Source organism: Thunnus maccoyii, chromosome 14 (genome assembly GCF_910596095.1).
Source record: "Thunnus maccoyii chromosome 14, fThuMac1.1, whole genome shotgun sequence".
Taxonomy (NCBI): Eukaryota; Metazoa; Chordata; class Actinopteri; order Scombriformes; family Scombridae; genus Thunnus; species Thunnus maccoyii.
In genome coordinates this window covers 5,620,341-5,639,011 of record NC_056546.1, presented here as the reverse complement: position 1 = coordinate 5,639,011, position 18,671 = coordinate 5,620,341, and the positions used below count along the sequence as shown (strand labels likewise).

At 41.4% G+C, this 18,671-nt stretch overlaps 1 protein-coding gene across 1 annotated transcript in view; it reads left to right on the top strand.

Annotated features, from left to right (window-relative positions):
- LOC121911402 (1-phosphatidylinositol 4,5-bisphosphate phosphodiesterase beta-1-like) overlaps nt 1–18,671 on the top strand; it is a 33,706-nt gene that overhangs the window by 13,134 nt on the left and 1,901 nt on the right. Inside the window, exons 15-31 of the mRNA XM_042432831.1 lie at nt 1,757–1,812; nt 3,099–3,195; nt 3,713–3,797; nt 4,216–4,340; nt 5,191–5,345; nt 5,640–5,807; nt 5,890–5,989; nt 6,647–6,751; nt 7,588–7,700; nt 7,774–7,924; nt 8,119–8,172; nt 9,072–9,249; nt 9,461–9,593; nt 9,892–9,968; nt 17,176–17,265; nt 17,423–17,480; nt 17,656–17,742. Coding sequence (XP_042288765.1) covers nt 1,757–1,812; nt 3,099–3,195; nt 3,713–3,797; nt 4,216–4,340; nt 5,191–5,345; nt 5,640–5,807; nt 5,890–5,989; nt 6,647–6,751; nt 7,588–7,700; nt 7,774–7,924; nt 8,119–8,172; nt 9,072–9,249; nt 9,461–9,593; nt 9,892–9,968; nt 17,176–17,265; nt 17,423–17,480; nt 17,656–17,742 — 1,832 coding nt within the window. The remainder of the gene's footprint in view (nt 1–1,756; nt 1,813–3,098; nt 3,196–3,712; nt 3,798–4,215; nt 4,341–5,190; nt 5,346–5,639; nt 5,808–5,889; nt 5,990–6,646; nt 6,752–7,587; nt 7,701–7,773; nt 7,925–8,118; nt 8,173–9,071; nt 9,250–9,460; nt 9,594–9,891; nt 9,969–17,175; nt 17,266–17,422; nt 17,481–17,655; nt 17,743–18,671) is intronic.

Here is an 18,671-nt window from a genome sequence, read left to right as displayed (position 1 = left end):
CCTTGAAATACATGTGAAATGTGTTCAGCTGTGACACCTGATATTCAAATCAATTAAAAAAATGGACAATAATCATTCTGTGGTTTCAGAAGCTACAACGGCTGCATATGGCTGAAAAAATGTTGACACCAAAGGGTTATTGGTGTTTTTGTGTATCTTTTGAGCTGTTTTCACATATTTGAGACGTAGGTCTTCACAACCATGAGTCACCACCAAATCAATGAAAGCACTGCAGCTTCAGTGCCGCAGTGAGTGTGATAGGTTAATAGAAATTCAGATCACCAAGATCGTTTTTGTGCCTTTTTTTTTTTAACAGATTTAGAGAGAGTGGCAGGAAAAATTTGGGCTAATACCAAAGGCTGAAAACCACCAAAAAAGTTGGGTCATATGGTTTTCACATATACTGTTTTATGATTTTGTCGCATTCGGATCGTCTGTCAGATGTCACCTCAAATTACTCAGCTATAATTTCTATGATGACGAAGCAACTTGTTCCACTCATGCTGATATTTTCCTCTGCGCTCCTTTGCACCTCATCTGGGAGGTCTCAGTAATGAGCAGGACATCCCAGATGAGGTCGGAAGCCCAGAGCAGCAATTAAACAGCAGAGCGGGGAGGGTGAGGAGGGTGAGGAGGGTGAGGAGGGTGGGTGGAGGGTGGGGGTGGGGGGGTGAATTAGGGAACCTTATTGACACGTCTGATATGCAAATCCTAAAAACAGGCTCGAGTCCGCCACGTAGGCCATCGCTCTTGTCTGCTAAAAGCCCGGCTGTACACAAAGAGCAGACGATCTGTGCTGAAGTAGACACTCATACACTGGCCGTGACCCTTTAGTCAGTGGACGCTTGAGTGGGCTGAATGTGAGAATTTAAAGCAGCTGCTTGTTTACAAAACTAAAGGCATCTATCTGGTTTATTCTCTTGTTTTTTTTTTGTGTTACAAATCACAAATTTCAGTTTGCTGCATTACTCAGATATTGTGTGTGAATATCTACTGTTGGTTTATTTGTGGATTGATTTTAATGTTTGATAGACAGCTTCAGACAATTTCTTTAAAAACAAAGAAACATTATTGTTCATTAATAAAAAAAAACAGTAATGCACCGTGTTATAGAGTGTAGATGATGTTCTGAATCAGAGCTGGCTAATGATCAGCTAAATCTATCCTGGTCGGCTTTATGGTTGCTCTTGTTAAACTTAAGTGTTTCTATTATGCTACAAACCTCGTCTGCACATCTATGTGTTGTCAAAAGGACAGTTTTTAATGTCTGAGTCACTGATGATGTATTACAGTGGTTCCCAAAAGTTTTTTTTTTTACTGCACTGCACCCGTCCTTAAGATTTTTTTTTTTTTTTATCATGGAGCCCCTCCTTTCTGCTGAGCACCTGAAAAACTAGCCACTGCAAGCCACAAAGCATGTTACTATGACAACCGGCAACCATGAGTTGTCATTAACTGAGGTGTTACTGCATATCAAACACTTTTAATAAAGTGATTTTAACATTTTTACCTCTTCCTCTCTTTTGATACGTTAAAAATATCACATAAAACATAAATAATGTAAATGTAACCTCAATTTAATGTGGTGAAATGATATTAAAAATGCACAATAAATGTTAGAATGACATGAGCGTGATCATAACTATGCTGCTGCTTTTAATCTGGTCTTTGATATTTGGAAAAAAAAAAAAAAAAAAGAAGCGATGACAGAGAGAACAACCAAAGATGAAGACTTGTTTAACTTCAATTTTAACAGAGATGGAAGCTGAGAGTGAGGAAGATGATGATGATGAAGATGATGATGGTAAAAAGGTTAGTGGCTGTGGGTCAGTCACCCTCACTGCTTGTCTCCATTCGTTAACAAGTGTTGTTTATTCTCATTGTTTTACCATCGAGGCTGTTTTATTATATTTGACTCTCGCTGCTTCTTGTTGTCGTTTTAATTTCGCCGTCGTCACTGCAGTGTGTCGCTGTTTAGTCGTCTTATGGTGTCATTGCCGTCTGTTGTTGTTTATTCTTAATGTGTTGTGTCGGAGATGTTTTGTTTCCTTGTCCTTCCCGTGTTCACAGTACGCCTCAGCTTTAAGCATACAAGCCACGACTTATTGTTTACTGGCTCGATTCAGTCTCTATTTATCTTCACAAACAGATAAGCTGGAAAATTTGGTGGCAAATACAAAAAGAAACAGAATCACAAACTGGAGATAAAAATGTCACCATTCACATTGAAAGAAAAGAAAGGAATTAAACAGACTAGATGGAATTCATTATAGAGACGAGAAGAAGAATGGGAAAACATGAAAAGCAAAAAAACTGAAAAGAAAAGGCCTGTTGTGGGAGTGTGATAGTGAGAGGAGGTTAGTGTGTGTGTGTGTTGGTTTTGCTGTTTACTATTGTTTTTATGTTACGTTGGTGTTACTGTTAAGTTTCCATGATGATGAAGCTGTTTTTTTGTTACTACATGCTGAAAACTCCTAACTAAAATTTGTCGGAGTTCAGGACCAAAACAATGAAAACTGTGTATCTGCGGGTCTTGAACAGCCTTAAAAACCGTTGAAATTAGTTTTCTAATTCTTTAAAAGGCCTTAAAAAGTATTATAAAGTTTACTTTGCAAAAGTCCTACATATTTTCTCTTCCCTCCAGTAGGCACTAATGTTATAAAGTTATAAAATTAGAGACATTATACACCTATAAACTAAAGGAGGGATTGTTTCAACAGTAGATTGTGCTGTAGGAAGCTTACACATGGTGTTTACTTTGGCAAAAACTTAAAAGAACCTAAATGCATTAATCAGTTAACTCATTTATCCATGTTCTACCACTTATTTCTGTCCAGGACACATTATATCAATCAATTAAGAATTATACTGCTGGGAAGTACTTGAAGGTCATATCATCCATACTGGTTTTCCATACTTTCATATCTTTGTCTGGTATGATCCTGAAACAAGTATTAAACTGCATAATATGTGGTGTTAAAAAGGTCTTAAATTGAACTTGCAGACACCTTGTGTTGCACCGTTTAACCCAGCTCGCTGATTTGGATCGGTGAATATTTAGATCCAAACTTCCCTTTTCCTGTCATTGTTTATTCCAGGGTTCAGCAGAGCGGGAAGCCGTGGCAACAGAGGAAATGTCGACTCTGGTAAACTACGTCCAACCAACCAAGTTCAACTCCTTTGAAGCCTCCAAGAGTAAGAAAAGCAGATCAGAACCCAGTAGTTTGACATGATGAGACAAACACACTGGTTGTTTGAATGATTTGTTCTAAATGTTTCTTTCTTCAATATCATTTAATGCCTCAGGATTTGTCTGTACATTTCACATTTTAAGGATAATCTGATGAAAATTCTCAGTGATATAGTAGTATGTTTCCAGTCATTGATCTCATTATTATTTCTTTCTTGAAACGACAAGCTTAGGAGTAAAAAAATAAGATATAAAAGTGTATTTTTGATCAATATAATGTTTTAACTCAAGACATGTGTCCTTGCATTTTACCAACAAGATCTAAAAACCACCGAAAGGAAGAAAGACATTGAAACTGATGTCAAAAGAGAATCACGTAGTTACCGAGATAATTGGTAACTGGAAAATGTGTGTGTGTGTGTGTGTGTGTGTGTGTGTGTGTGTGTGTGTGTGTGTGTGTGTGTGTGTGTCTGTGTGTGTGTGTGTGTGTGTGTGTGTGTGTGTGTGTGTGTGTGTGTGTAGAGGCAGCCCGCTGTTACAACATGTCGTCTTTTGTGGAGACCAAAGCTTTGGAGCACCTCACAAAGTCGCCAGTGGAGTTTGTAGAGTATCCTTGGCAACAGTTACCACAGTTACACCGTACCATGGCAACCGCTTCTTCTTTGTGTTCTTCTTCCTCTTCTGATGCTCAAAAAAAGAAAAAGAAAACACCTTCATAATCTGTCTCAGTCAATGAGTGACTTTTAATAATATTATTTTCAATAATTGCAGTTACCAGTGTGTAATAGATATACATATATATAATACATTACAGTTTAATAAAGATGATAATAAAGTGTTTTAGCAGCTGTATCTATACATAAAGACCATTTTTCGACAGTAACATTTGTTATCTGAAATTAAGAATATGTTTATATGATGTTATGAGTGACGGTTTTCTTTTGGTCATGTGCAACTGGAAGATGACAAGGGGATAAAAGTGAACAAACTCATTCTATAACTGTCCTTAACTTTGCATCAACCAGATATAATAAATCCCAGTTGAGTCGTATCTATCCTAAAGGAACCAGAGTTGACTCGTCCAACTTCATGCCTCAACTTTTCTGGAACGCTGGATGTCAGCTGGTGGCTCTCAACTACCAAACTATAGGTAAAAAAAAAAACTGTATATTTTTCACTGTTTTAAATCTGCACCTTTAAACAAAGGTACAGTACTCACCTGGATAATTTATCAACACCAACAGGTTATGTTAAAGCCAGTGGTTCTAAATATTTCAACTTTCTTTTTGGTACAGTAGGTCAAATGTAAATATTACAGTTAGCCTCATCAGCCACTGAAAACAATGTGCCATATTTCCTTAACTGATCCCCACATTGATCCAAAATCTAAAACTGCCATGATTCAAGCTCCTAAATGTATTTAATGATTTCAAAGTTGAACATCAAAACTTCAATTAAACCCCATTAGTGACATCATGTTTTGTGCTGCATTTCTTTTTGGACTCACAGTCTTGTACTTTTGTACTTTTAACAAACCTGATTTCTTTCTGTTTGTACTGATGAATCAATCAACCAAAAACCCCAAATAACCCCTTCTACTTTACTTCTCAACAACTCTAAAGGCTGATTTATGGCACATCACTCGACTCTTTTGATAAATGTGGCTCAACAGAAATTAAAGAGTCGTGCAACGTTTTCAATTTATACTTTGGTGAGCTAGCTAAATTAATTAAACTAATTAAACAAGGACGTTACAAGTTACCTAAAGTTAAAGACCAAAATATCAATAATGAAGTCCAGTGAAAAGTACAATCTCCATGGCGATGTTAGTAACACTACCCAATCACCTTTTGCAGCAAAATATGACAGTGTCTGCAACATAACAATATGCTCCAGGTGCGCAACATGAAAGAAAGTTGAAAATGTGTCACTACTTATCAAAAGTGTCCAGCAACCTCCCATAGATCAGCCTTAAAGCTACCATCATCCCTGTCTTCCAGATTTGTCCATGCAGCTGAATCTCTTCATGTTTGAGTACAACGGTCGGAGCGGCTACAGACTGAAGCCTGAGTTCATGAGGCGGCCAGACAAACACTTTGACCCTTTTACAGAAAACACAGTGGACGGCATCGTAGCTAACACCCTCTCTGTGAAGGTGCGGCTACGATAGTTTCCATTTGTCGAAGTCTTTATGTGATTATAGAATCTTTTAACTTATTCTGCTGGAATAAGATTTTGTTTGTGGAAGAAAGAGACAGTAGGAGTCACCAAAGTCAGAAATGTTCAAATACTACATATAGTGGCGTTAAGGCAACACATTTTGACTGTATACTTGTATTTTTCTGCAGTCCTCTATGATAAACCAATTAGTTTGTTATGAAGACTCTCACTGCTGTACTACATGTGTGTATTTATTCGCTGAAACATGTTTCTCTCTGTTTTGTTTTAGGTGATTTCAGGCCAGTTCCTGACTGAACGTAGGGTGGGTGTGTACGTGGAGGTGGAGATGTTTGGACTTCCTGTGGACACCAGGAGGAAAGCGCTGAAGACCAAAACCTCTCAGAACAACAACGCCATCAACCCAGTGTGGGACGAAGAGCCCATCGTGTTCAAAAAGGTGAGATACCTGCAGAGAAACAGGAGGGAGAATCTACTGCTATTCTACCATAATCTCCCTGTTAACGGTCTGACTCCGACAGGTGATTCTTCCTACTCTGGCCTCTCTGAGAATCGCTGCGTTTGAGGAAGGAGGGAAGTTTATTGGTCATCGAATTATCCCAGTGTCTGCCATAAGACCAGGTACCTAGTTTAGTTTAGTTTTTTTTCTGTCAGTTTCACTTTCTATAACTCTACACACTAGATTTTCTTCTATTATTCCAAAAAAAAGTGGTTTTTGCTTGTGTAAATGCAGCATTATGCCAGAATACTCATTAGACTACTGTTTAAAAGTGTAAAAACCTTCCTGAATCATGAGGAAAATGGTTGTATTATGCTAAAATGTGGTAGACAGTAGAATAATGGACATTTCTTTACATGCAAATGTCACACATTATTACTTTAATCCCTAACTTGAAAGGATAATATCTGCATATTTCTTTTCCTGTCTCATTTAACACCCGTGTAGACTCTAAATCCGCTGATGTATTTGTCACATTATTCAGCAGCTGCTGCTGTCTTTTCTGCTGGCTTCTTCTGCTTGCTTTGCCTACTGGGAGACACATCCTGCCTCCCACAAAAACCCATTAAAACAGCTTGCAGAGGCGCTGCTGCTTTGATAAAATGTTATACACCACTTTAAATGAAATAACTTGTAATTTTCTTAGTAATCTTGCTCTGCGTGATTGTACTGACTACATGTTGGGTGTGAACTCACCAGAGTCTTTCAACATCTTGTTTATCTTAACTAACCCCAACGATGATTACATCAGACTTCATGTGTACATGTTTTCTTTGAAGGATATCGTTATATCGGCCTGAGAAATGAGAAAAATCAGTCTCTGATTCTACCGGCTGTGTTTGTCTACATCGAAGTCAAAGACTACGTTCCAGACACCTTTGCAGGTACAAACTACTGTCAATTCAAACTTTCTCCTTCGCAACACTTTCGCCTTTAACGAGGTGTCTCATGGTCAGACCTCCATGAACTTTGCTGTGGATATTCGTGGTCCACAGACAATACGTTTTTAAACAAATTTTCTGACTTTTTGCTCTGATGTTGAGGCTAAAATTTCCTCTTGTACACAAAAAAATATAAAATTCAAAGATGCAGATAGCCGTGAAATTTACAAAACACATTCATGCACCCCAGCTTTCAACTCATGAATACTCAACACTACATAAAAGATAGATGTTGAACCATTTTCCTGAGCACAATCATGATTTCAACAGAATAAACCATTTTGATTCAAATAATTCCTTCTCTCTTGCCTAGTTTTTTTAAATCTAAAAAAACTGGCACAATGCAAACACATTTTTTGGGGTGATGAGCATTATTGCATCTATGAAGACTTTATACTTTATTCTCTCAGTCTTCTGCAAGATAGAGACTGTCTATATTTTGTCCATTATATGTCAATATGCTGAAGTAGTTGGAGCTCCTTTCATGCATTTAAACTCTTGTGTTCCTCACCTCTGACCAGATATTAGTCCTTCATATTTAGCAACAACAAAAAAGAAAATCTCCCTGTGTTTGAGTTAAAAAAATTCTGCATTTTTGAGCCAGCAGCTACAAAAAGTATCTACAGCTGCTATATACACAATTGTTCCAACTTCAAATGCATGTGTTTCTGCCCTGTTTAAATATTTCCATGTCCATGAGATTAACTATGTCCATACAGACCTTCTGATGCACAGCTAGCAGCTCTGTAAGTGTCTATTTCTATATATTTCCTCTCTAGATGTAATAGAGGCTCTGTCCAACCCCATTCGATATGTCAACCTTCTGGAGCAGAGGTCCAAACAGCTGGCGGCTCTGACGCTGGAGGACGGAGAGGAGGACACACAGACCGAGGTCAGTCCTCTTTCTAGTGTCTCTAGTCTTTGTCTTGAAAGTTTCATTTATGACTGTAATTCTCTATATTCAGGATGAAGCCGACAGCTGTGCAGAGCGTAAGAACGATCAGAAGTCAGCGCCACTGGAGAATGGACTCAGCCTCGCGTCCGGCCCTGCAGGACACACCCCCATCGCCACGACGCCCAAAGCCTCCGCAGCCAATCAGCAAGCAGCTACAACTGGTAGCAATCATTTATTAACATGGAAAGACTCCACATATTAATTTAAAGATGCCCTAGAATAGAAAGGGTGCTCAAAGTTAATATCGGAAAAGGTTTTGAGGCATTAATAATGCTAGCACCAATCAAATATTAAGAAATACTATTATAAATGTTATTGTTGTTAATGATGTTGCTATCTTCTCTTTGTATCTTAGATGCAGCCAAACCAGCAGCAAAGACTGAAGATCTGGTTTTAAGTGTTTTGATAGGTCAGTGATTGTCATAGAGCTTTCTAATCATTTTTCCTATCGGGCAGAACTGATTCTTACAAAAAGTGTAGAAACACACACATGAACTTCATCTGTTACATCCAGGTGAAGTATATCTTTCTAAAGACTCTCAACAATATCAAATGCACCATTATTATTTCAAATGTATATTTAATGAAAGAAGTACAGTGAGTCAAACCCAAACTGGCGATTCATTTAGTACAGAATGATCAAACTTATTCAAGTCATTTAGGTAATTAGTTCCAACCATAAATATGATATCAGTTGACTAGTTATACTTCCAAATGCAAGATCAAAGTGACACATAATAATCCTCATATTAAAAAATAGATATCTTGCTTTTAAATATGTATTTTACTATATAATCTGACTTAAACATGCTTTGACATTTATTGGAAATGTGGCTAACAACTGCTTCAAATATCTTACAACTCAGTCATGACTGAGATGTTTTTACTTTGGTTGAGTTTAAATGAGTCGGAAAACCAACTTGTTAAGATTTTAAGGGAATAAAAGTCATGTACAATAAATTAAGTCAATTTTTTTATGTTGACATGGTAAAACATGAATCATGAAACCACAACAGTGCGCTCAAAAATAATTCACACACCCGCACAAAACGGCAAAGAGAGACAGAACAAAACAGACAACAGTAAAAATAACATCATCCAGAGTTTAGTATATAACAGATAAGCCTACAGTGGCCTACATTCATGTGCACACATCTATATGGTTCCCATTACATTCAGTTTTCTCCTCTGTGTCCTATGAAACTCTTCAGCAATAACCGCAAAACCCACATTTTCTAACGAAAAGTCAGTTTTACTAATTATCTAGATCAATTATAACACATCCTGTATCCTAACCTGTGTGAGCAGATGTCCCAGTGTGCACCATAGAGAGTCTGCAGCAGTCCAAGCTTTACCAGAAGGAGCAGAGACGTCAGTTTAAGGAGCTGAAGGAGTTAGTGAGGAGACACCAGAAGAAAACCTCAGAGCTCCTCCGAGAATTCAACAACAAATACAAGAAGACAGCCAGACAGTGCAGCAAGAGCAGGTACGCATTTTCTTACTAAACATGAAAAATATCATATCGTTGTACAGACTGTCAAGATATTTCAGCTATATGGAATAAAGATACACCAGTATGTGGTGAGATCTTATTATTATTGTTATGTAAAAGTCTGCAATTCATCACTAATCTATTTGTTTTCCTGTGTTTTTGTACCATGCATGGTGGGGTATTTATTTGTGTTCGTGCTCATCAGGGGTTCATGTTCGGACAGCGAGAAAGACGACCGCCTCCAGCAGCTGAAAGACGAGCAGCAGCAGCAGCTTCTGGCTCTGAGGCAGGAACAGTACTACAGTCAGAAATATCTACAGAGAGAACATATCAAAACGGTAAAATCTAACAGAACTAACTGCTGCTGATGACCCCTCACCTTTACACCAGTCTGTTTTGATGTCCTCAATAAGTGCCGCTGAATGATGGACATGTGGAAAAACAGTATAATTACAATCAAGAAATCAAAAAGCTAAGATTCCCTGCTCTAAAATGAGATTATACAGTACGTTTTACATTTAGAATTTAAACTCAAGTTCTTAAGTAATTTGTTTTATGCTCCACATGCTCTGTGTTAACTCATCCCAGTATGTTTTTTGAACATGAACCAACATGAGCTCCTTTTTTCTCCTCCAGCTGACGGAGCGACTGAGCAGTCTGGCTGAGGAGAGTCACAACGCACAGATGAAGAAACTCAAAGACATCTGCGACAAGTAAGATGAAAATCTGGGACTGAAATTACATCACATTTGTTGGGTCTTTAATCTCTGCGAGGAATCACACAAAGAATTACACTGTGAACGGCTTCTTTCATAACGGCCGTAGAGCCGTTGAAGAGCGTTTCTCTTAAGCTGTTTCAGGCTGTGGCAGATGGATCTCTGCAGAGTATTGTAAGCGACGTGGGTGTGAGTGAGGGAATAAATCAGTCCAATACGTTCTGGGTTCTCCTCATAACTTTAGTCACCTTCAACAAAACAGCTCAGTCCAGTCATCACACACTTCTCATTCTCCTTCTCTTCTTCTCTCCCCCCAAAACTCTACCCACTGTCTGAACAGCGCCGCCAAGCGGCTGACACTACAATATCACCCAAACACTGCATCACTAAACATATGCAAACAGGCAATGTTCAACAAAACACAGTAAACTGATGTTTAACCTTACGTTTACACAACTTTTGCCCATAAGACACAACTTCACTCTTACACATCGTCCCCCCCTTACGCAAGAAGCGTCCTCGCTTCCAAATAGGTGTAATGAAATTTTCACTACTTTATGCTTAACCACAATATAAACAGATGACGTTGGCAAAACAACAACAAAGAACAGTGGAACAGGATACATTTTTTTTTTTTTTCTTTGTGTTTGCAACATCTCAGTGTTTTTTTTTTTTTTGTTTTTTTTTTTTTTTTACTTGTACTTCTCAATCAAGCATATGACACAGACCACAGTTCATTCAACAGTCCTGTAACGCACTGGGGGACGTACACAACGACCTGACTTAGTCCTTACTCCCGTGAAAGGCTGAACTGCCGGAGACAGTTCACTGGAATGTCCTGTGGCAACATTGTCTCCCACCTGTGTTGTGGTGCTAGTAGCACTCTGGGGCAGAGGGCCAACATTTGTCTGATCCCTAGGCGCAGTCACAGAGCACCCGGGCTTATTTGGGTGCCTGTATACATAAGGTCTGGAGCCTGAGAGTGCAGTGAGCCGTGGGGGACCTGGGCCGTTTGCTGGTACAGTCAGTTCTGAAGGTGAGGGTGGAACTGGATGTCTGTCAGCTGACCAGGCTGAACGATAAGGTTTCAGGCGATTGTAGTGAATGATCTTAGGTTTAGCTCTAGGGTCCCGTTGATCCAGAAGTTCATAGTCTACTCCAATGTCACCTGTGCCTGAGTCAAGCCGTCGTAGAACTTTAAAAGGGCCGGTCCACTTAGGTGACAGTTTTTGTCTAGCAAGGGCAGGAAGGTCAACCCACACCAAGTCACCTGGCTCATAGGCTGTGTGTTTCATCCGACGATCATAGTAGTGCTTTTGTTGAGCACCTGCTGCCTCAAGGTTATGTGCAACAGAGTGAAAAGCAGCACACAGTTTCAGTAATACCGAATTGGCATATTCACTTGGAGTACCTGGTGTGGCGTTTGAAAGTCCTGGTGAGTCTCCAAGGAGGAGATCTGCAGGCAGGTGGGCCGCTCTGCCATGGGCCAGGAAGAAAGGAGTGTGTTTTGTGGAGGAGTGAACAGTCGTGTTGTATGCAAATTCAACCTGCCTTAGATGGTCATCCCATTCACCTCCTCTGGTATACAGATATTTTGCTAACTGGTCCTTGATGGTCCTGTTTGCTCGTTCCACCATGCCATCTGACATAGCATGATAAGGTGATGTCCTCGTTTTATGTATTCCCAGACGGTTGCACAGTTCTTTGACAAGATCTGAGTTGAACTGACGGCCTTGGTCAGTGTGCAAACTTTGAGGCACACCATGGTGGCTGATATAATCTTCAAACAAACATTTAGCCACAGTGGTTGCCCGTTGATCAGGAAGCGCATACAAGTTGAGGTACTTAGTAAAATAGTCCATTACAACAAGTACATACCGATTACCACGGCGTGTGAGTGGCAGTTCCGTCAGGTCTGCTGCAATTTTCTCAAAAGGCCTGGATGTGACTATGTTTTGCATAGGGGCCTGTTGGTGTGGTGTCTGTGGTCGCCGTGCTTCACAGGCTGTGCATTCAAGACACCACTGAGTTATGTCACGTGTCATGTGAGGCCAAAAGCATCTGATCTGTGCCCCTTGTAATGTCTTTTGTGAACTGAAGTGTCCCGAGAGTGAATGTCCATGTAAAGTTTGAAACACTTCCTTCTGCAAGTTACTAGGAACTACAATCTGTAAAACAGGGTCACCTGGTGGAGGTCTGACTTTGCGACACAAAAGACCATCAACAAGGGTGAGTTTAGGAAACTCTCTCCAGTACTGTCTCATTTCAGGTGAGGCTGCTTTAATGTTTGAGAATGGTGGCCTATGGTCAGTCAACACCCAGCTCCTGACTATTTGCAACTCAGGATCAGCTTTTTGAGCTTGGAGGAAATACTGCCTGTCAATATTCAGGAGTGAACTGTCCACCGTTACCGCTGCAGTATCTGGTGAAGCAGACTGCACGAGTGATATTAAATCCATAGCAGTCGAAGCAGTGGGTAAAGTCTCTGAGCAGGGTGCCAGCTCAGTGGCTGGAGTGCACATGGATGACTCTATTGGGTCTGTTTGAGTGTGAATGGAAACACATCTCACCTGATTGGCTGTAACCATAGGGGTGGTGCCTTCAGCTGTAAAGGGACGACGGGACATAGAGTCAGCATTGGCGTGTTTTGTACCTTGTCTATATTCAATTGTCCAGTCATAAGGATCAATTTCCAGAGCCCATCTTGCCCTGCGACCTGTAGGATCACAATCCAGAGCCATCTTCCTCAGGGAGAGAAGGGGTTTGTGGTCAGTGATGATACGGAAGGGGTAACCTGTCAAATATTGGCGAAAGTGACGAATGGCCCATATGATAGCCCACAGTTCTCTGTCATATGTAGGCCACCGTTTCTCTGTTTTTGTCAAAATACGGCTCCCATATGCAATGACATTTTCCCTGTTTTCAGCATTCATCTGTGACAGAACACATCCAATAGCTGTGTTGGATGCATCAGTGAAGAGTAGAAACTCGCGTGTGAAATCTGGATAGGAGAGGATGGGTGTGTTACACAGAGCATGACGGAGTCTTTCAAATGCTCTCTGCTCAACCTCAGTCCATAAAAATGTCTTTCCTTTCTGAGTGAGAGCATGCAGGGGCTCTGACATTTTAGAAAACTGGTAGATGAAGCGCCGGTAGTAAGAGCATAGCCCGAGAAATGCTCTCACTTCACTGGGGTTTGTAGGCGCAGGCCAGTCTCTCACTTTCTCAATGTTTTTTGGGTCAGGTTTTAGTCCTGCAGAAGAAACAACATGTCCCAGGAATGCCACTTCCTGTTGAGCAAAGCAGCATTTTGAGGGTTTGAGTTTCAGATTGGCAGCTCTGAGGCGATCCAACACCTCTCTTAAATGCTGGAGATGGACAGAAAAGCTGGAGCTATAGACAATAATGTCATCTAGGTATACCAGGCATGTCTTCCACGAGAGACCCTGTAGCACTAGCTGCATTAGATGTTGAAAAGTGGGGGGTGCATTTACCAAGCCCATGGGCATGACACGAAACTGGTAAAGTCCTCTACCTGTGGTGAAAGCTGTCTTTGCTTTGTCTTGCTCCTCTAGCTGCACTTGCCAGTACCCTGATGAAAGATCCATTGTGCTGAACACCGATGAGCCTCTGAGAGCATCCAAGGTGTCGTCTGTTCTGGGTAAAGGGTGTGCATCCTTTACAGTGACTGCATTTAAGCCTCTGTAGTCCACACAGAAACGCCATGTGCCATCTTTTTTCCTGACCATCACCACAGGTGCTGCCCAAGGGCTGTGACTGACTTCCACTATTCCTTTTTCCAGCATTTCGTCCACATGTGACTGGATCAGTGTTTGCATTTTTGGGGAAGTGCGATATGCACGCTTCCTAACTGGGGGTGCATGGTTTGTGTAGATTTTGTGTTTGACAATGTCTGTATTACCAAAGTCTGTGCTGGTTTTACTAAACACATCCTGGTAAGATGAGAGCAAGCTGTGAAGTTCAAACCTCTCTGCACTCGTCAGATCTCCACATTTGACATCAAAAGGCAGTTTGGTTGAATGCGTGACATTAGTTGGCAGGCTGGATGGTGGTACTGGGCAGGTGGACACCTTACATACTGGGGCTGAATCCTGAATTACCTCAGTGTCAGATACAGGGGTAAACTGTCCTAACTGCATACCTGAATGAAGCACCATAGGGCCATGTGTTGGGTTGATGATGCGTGCAACAGTACAGCCATTTCTAGCAGTAGACAGTGTGCGGGCAACTGCGATACCATCCATCTCTAATCGTCGGGGTTCAAGACAGCCACTGTAGCTGCCTGGTATGCCTGCATTGATTACAGGGGGAATTAGGGCAACTTTGCAAATCATTTCACACCGTGGCGGGACAGTGGTGTTCTCCATTATTTGTGCTGTACAACTAGCAGGTGCCAGGTCACTCTTCCTGAGTAGGGGCAGGACATCATCACCCAGATAGCACAGTCCTCTCCCCATATCCAGAATCACACAGTGAGGCTTGAGAAAGTCAAAACCTAATATAAAGCCTTGACTGACATTTCTGATGACTTGCACTTCATGTTGCAGAGTTTGAGACCCTAGTTTAAAGGTGATGTCTATCATACCCAATGTATCCAAAGTTTGGCCAGTCACTGCTTGTGACATGATAAACTTCTTTTTAATGGGTCTTTTTGCTAGGGAAGGAAGTGACATTTTGGTTTCCTCACTGATGAACGAAATAGTGGAACCTGTATCTAGCATGATGTGCATATTAGTGCCCTCGACAATTCCACTTACATAGGAGGTGAAGTCTTTACTTACAGTGGCTTCAATGTTCACACTTTCAGTCAGGGGGATTGTCATATCTGTAGTACCACTAGGGGTTGGTGGTGTACTGATGCAGTCTGTTATTTCAGTGAGGCAGATGTCTGGGGCTTCCAGAGAAGTAGCTGATGAACACCCCGCATCATCAGCTAACGGCAGTTTCCCTGTGGAAATCTGCCATGATCTTCGTAACCACTCTTAGTGGGATACTGACTGTCCCAGTCCTTTGGTTGTCGTGTTTGGCCTTGGTCCCCATACTCTTGGAATGAAACATGCTTGGCATAGGGACTCGGGCTTCGGCGGTGAGAGTCATAGTAGGGTCTACTGGGAGAGGGTTGCCTCCCTCTCTTTTCCTCATAAGGGCTAAAGGCATGGTCTGAGTAGTGAGTATCTCTGTAAGGTTGTCGGTACCTGTCAGGCTCCCTGCGGGTGTGATCTTGATGGTGGCGAGTCCTCTGAGGAGAATAGTGTTCTGGGGAATGATTGGAACGTGAGTATCTGGAGGGGGAATGTCTGTAGCCTGAGCTCCATCTATTTGCATCCCTATCTGGGCTTCTCCCATAAGGTGAGGGAGATCTTTGAGGACGCACATGCATGTGCCTGTCACGGTGGTGCTCCCTGCTTCGCTCATCCAGCTTCAGTCTCAGTGCATCCATATTCTTACTTAAGTCTTTAACAGTAGCAGTGAGGTTCTGAACTGTTTTCCCGAGTTCAATGTCATTTTCACGTACTGAATTTACTGACTGCATTGTGCCAATATCTCTGATGGTAACATTTGGTGAGGACACTGGCATTACTAATCTAGCTGCTTGGCGAGCCCGTTCAGCTTGGGAGGCGACTTGAAAAGCCTCAGTGAAAGTTTTCACCCCTCTTTCATGACATTTGACTTGAAGTTCCTGATCCAGACCAGCAATGAAGCGAGACATTTTCATATACTCGGAAGCATTGTGCTCAAAATCTGGGAAAGCTTCTTTGACAAGCCTGCATACGTCTGCAGCATAAACTTCCATTGCTTCATTAGGTAGTCTATGCCGGGCATTAGGGAATGTCTGAAATGATGCAATTACATCCTTTTGGCCAAAAGCTGTCTGCAAGTGCTTTTTTGCTTCAGTATAAGAGTCCTGAGTTTCCCGGGGCAGATTATCCCATACAATGAACAGTTCTGGTGGTAGTCTAGTGGGTAACTCAGCTGCTAATACTGTATTCATGTCCACACCACTGTCCTTGTAACGGGCCTCTTGAATTACCTCATAGCGGCGAGCCCATAGTTGAAAAGACTCACGGCCATCGTTGTGAAATGGTGGCGGTAAGGGAATGCCCCTGGGCGCTCCCTGTGTTCTGCTAGATGGCGGCACACCTTGCGCTGAGGCCCCCCTCGTGCTTGTGCTGGCTCGCTGCTCACCGGTGGAAAATGCTTCCTCGTCAGACATGATGAGTTTCCTTCGTCTCTTTTATTATTTTTTTCTTTAGCCCTCGGACGGAGTTAGATGACCGAAACACGGTTTCTAAACTCACTTGAAGCTAACAAAACAAAAAAAAACGGACTTGGTAACGACTAGCTGACTAACTGTACTGAAAGCTAAAGCTAAGCTAGCGGTTAGCGTAGCTATCGTTAGCCTATAGCTTTAGGGACTCAAAAGTTGAGCAGAATCCCAAAGGACTATATTCCACAGAAGGAAATCCCACCGCTGCCACCAGTGTAAGCGACGTGGGTGTGAGTGAGGGAATAAATCAGTCCAATACGTTCTGGGTTCTCCTCATAACTTTAGTCACCTTCAACAAAACAGCTCAGTCCAGTCATCACACACTTCTCATTCTCCTTCTCTTCTTCTCTCCCCCCAAAACTCTACCCACTGTCTGAACAGCGCCGCCAAGCGGCTGACACTACAATATCACCCAAACACTGCATCACTAAACATATGCAAACAGGCAATGTTCAACAAAACACAGTAAACTGATGTTTAACCTTACGTTTACACAACTTTTGCCCATAAGACACAACTTCACTCTTACAGTATCTCATGTATGTCTGAGGAAAAAAGACAGATGCCAATAAACTAAGCAAAGCTATTAATATATATATTTTTATTGGCTTTGGATTAGAAGTGACTGGAAGGACATTTTGCAGAAGGTGTCAAAATGTGTGGACACTATTCATATTCATCATACATTTCTGATTTGAGGCTATTATTCTGTTATGGTTTTATTATAAGAGGTGCAAATCTTTTAAATTCGTTCAATATAATACATCAAATTTGATATTTTGGGCAGATCCCTTGTAGAACATTTCTACCTGCTGCAGATCCAAGTTAGAAAAACTTTTTTATACCAAATTGCACTTTTTTTCTTTTCAAACATCTCTCTTATTATTCATTCGAATGTTTCTCCTGCTGCTTCAGAGAGAAGAAAGAGTTGAAGAGACAGATGGATCGAAGGAGAACAGAGAAGATCAACCAGGCGAAGACCAAAGAGAAACATCTGGCCGAGGAGTACGATCCATAAACACCCCCACCATCTCCCCCTAGATACCTGCTGTAGCTCTTTCATTTACTTCATGCGCCGATAATGTTTGCTAATCTTATCAAAAGAGAAAAATATTTAGCCCAAAACCAACGGAGCTCAACCCATCTGTCTGTGTCTTCCCAGGGAGAAGATGGAGATCAATAAGTCCTACGTCAATGAAGTCGTCCAGAACATAAAACGGGTGAGCGGAGGATGAAGAATCTGGGTTATAGCAGCGCAGAGAGTTTTTGATCGGCTTTTCTATAGATTGAATAATGCATAGAGGATGATGAAACTTTTATGGATGCAACACCGTCTTCTCTGACTCTCTGCAGTCATAAAACGCCTCTTCAGACTCTTTTTCTGTCTGTCTCCAGCTCGAGGAGACGCAGGCGAAGCGCCACGATCAGCTGGTGGAACAACACAATGAGCTGCTGCAGGAGATTCAAGACCAGAAACCAAAGGTAAAAAGCATATTTAAACAGCCTGTTTCTGTTCATTATGAAATTAATTTATTACTTGTTTCACCTCTGTGAAACGCACCACCTACTACTCTGCATTCTTCACGCTTGACACAGAAAGAGATTTCTTATACGTGGGGCTCCAAGCTGCTGCTGTTTTTTGCTTTCGCACCCACACAGTTTTAGGATCAGCGCTGACGTCGACGTGTTTGAGTGATGTAACATGCCCTCTGGCAGCCATGTTGGAGCTGTTCAACTGTTGGCAGTAATGGCTGACAACAGCTGGTTGCATTTCCATATGTACAGCCCATCTGTCTCAACAGTAGCACCTAAACAAGGCGAATGTCTGTGCTGTTTTTGACTGGGAGCTGATTCATCTCGGATGTATCTCACTGATTCTGTGTTTACGTAATCAGAACTTTTTAGCTGCAGTATCCTATCATGGTACGAGCTGAAGAAACCCTCACAGGGCAATGAATCTGAAGTGATCTGTAATCAATATGTGGGTTTTCATCCACCTGTTGTTATTCACATTTACAATTTGGAAACGTGTGACGATAAAAGCAAGATTAGAGAAAGTGCAATGGAAACAGACTTAACGAACGTGTCATGACGATTTAAACCTCCACTCAAGCTTCCACGAAAAATATCAGCAGACGAAAACATTTGAGTTTGACTGTTTTAATTACATCATCTTGTGGCGCTCTCTTCTTCTGCAACGGTTTGACGGCACCCAACTGAAAAATTAGCGCCCTCAACTGTTTATCTCGATGACCCTGTTTGCATAGCAGTAGTTGATTAATTCATAATTTCTTTCTGGAAATTAAAGTTAAATAAGAGGTTTACAATTTCTTAAAAGTCAAAGTCTTAAAACAACAAGCAGGTGTCCAAGTGAACATTGAAACTTGCCGTAATCATTCCTCCTGTTCATA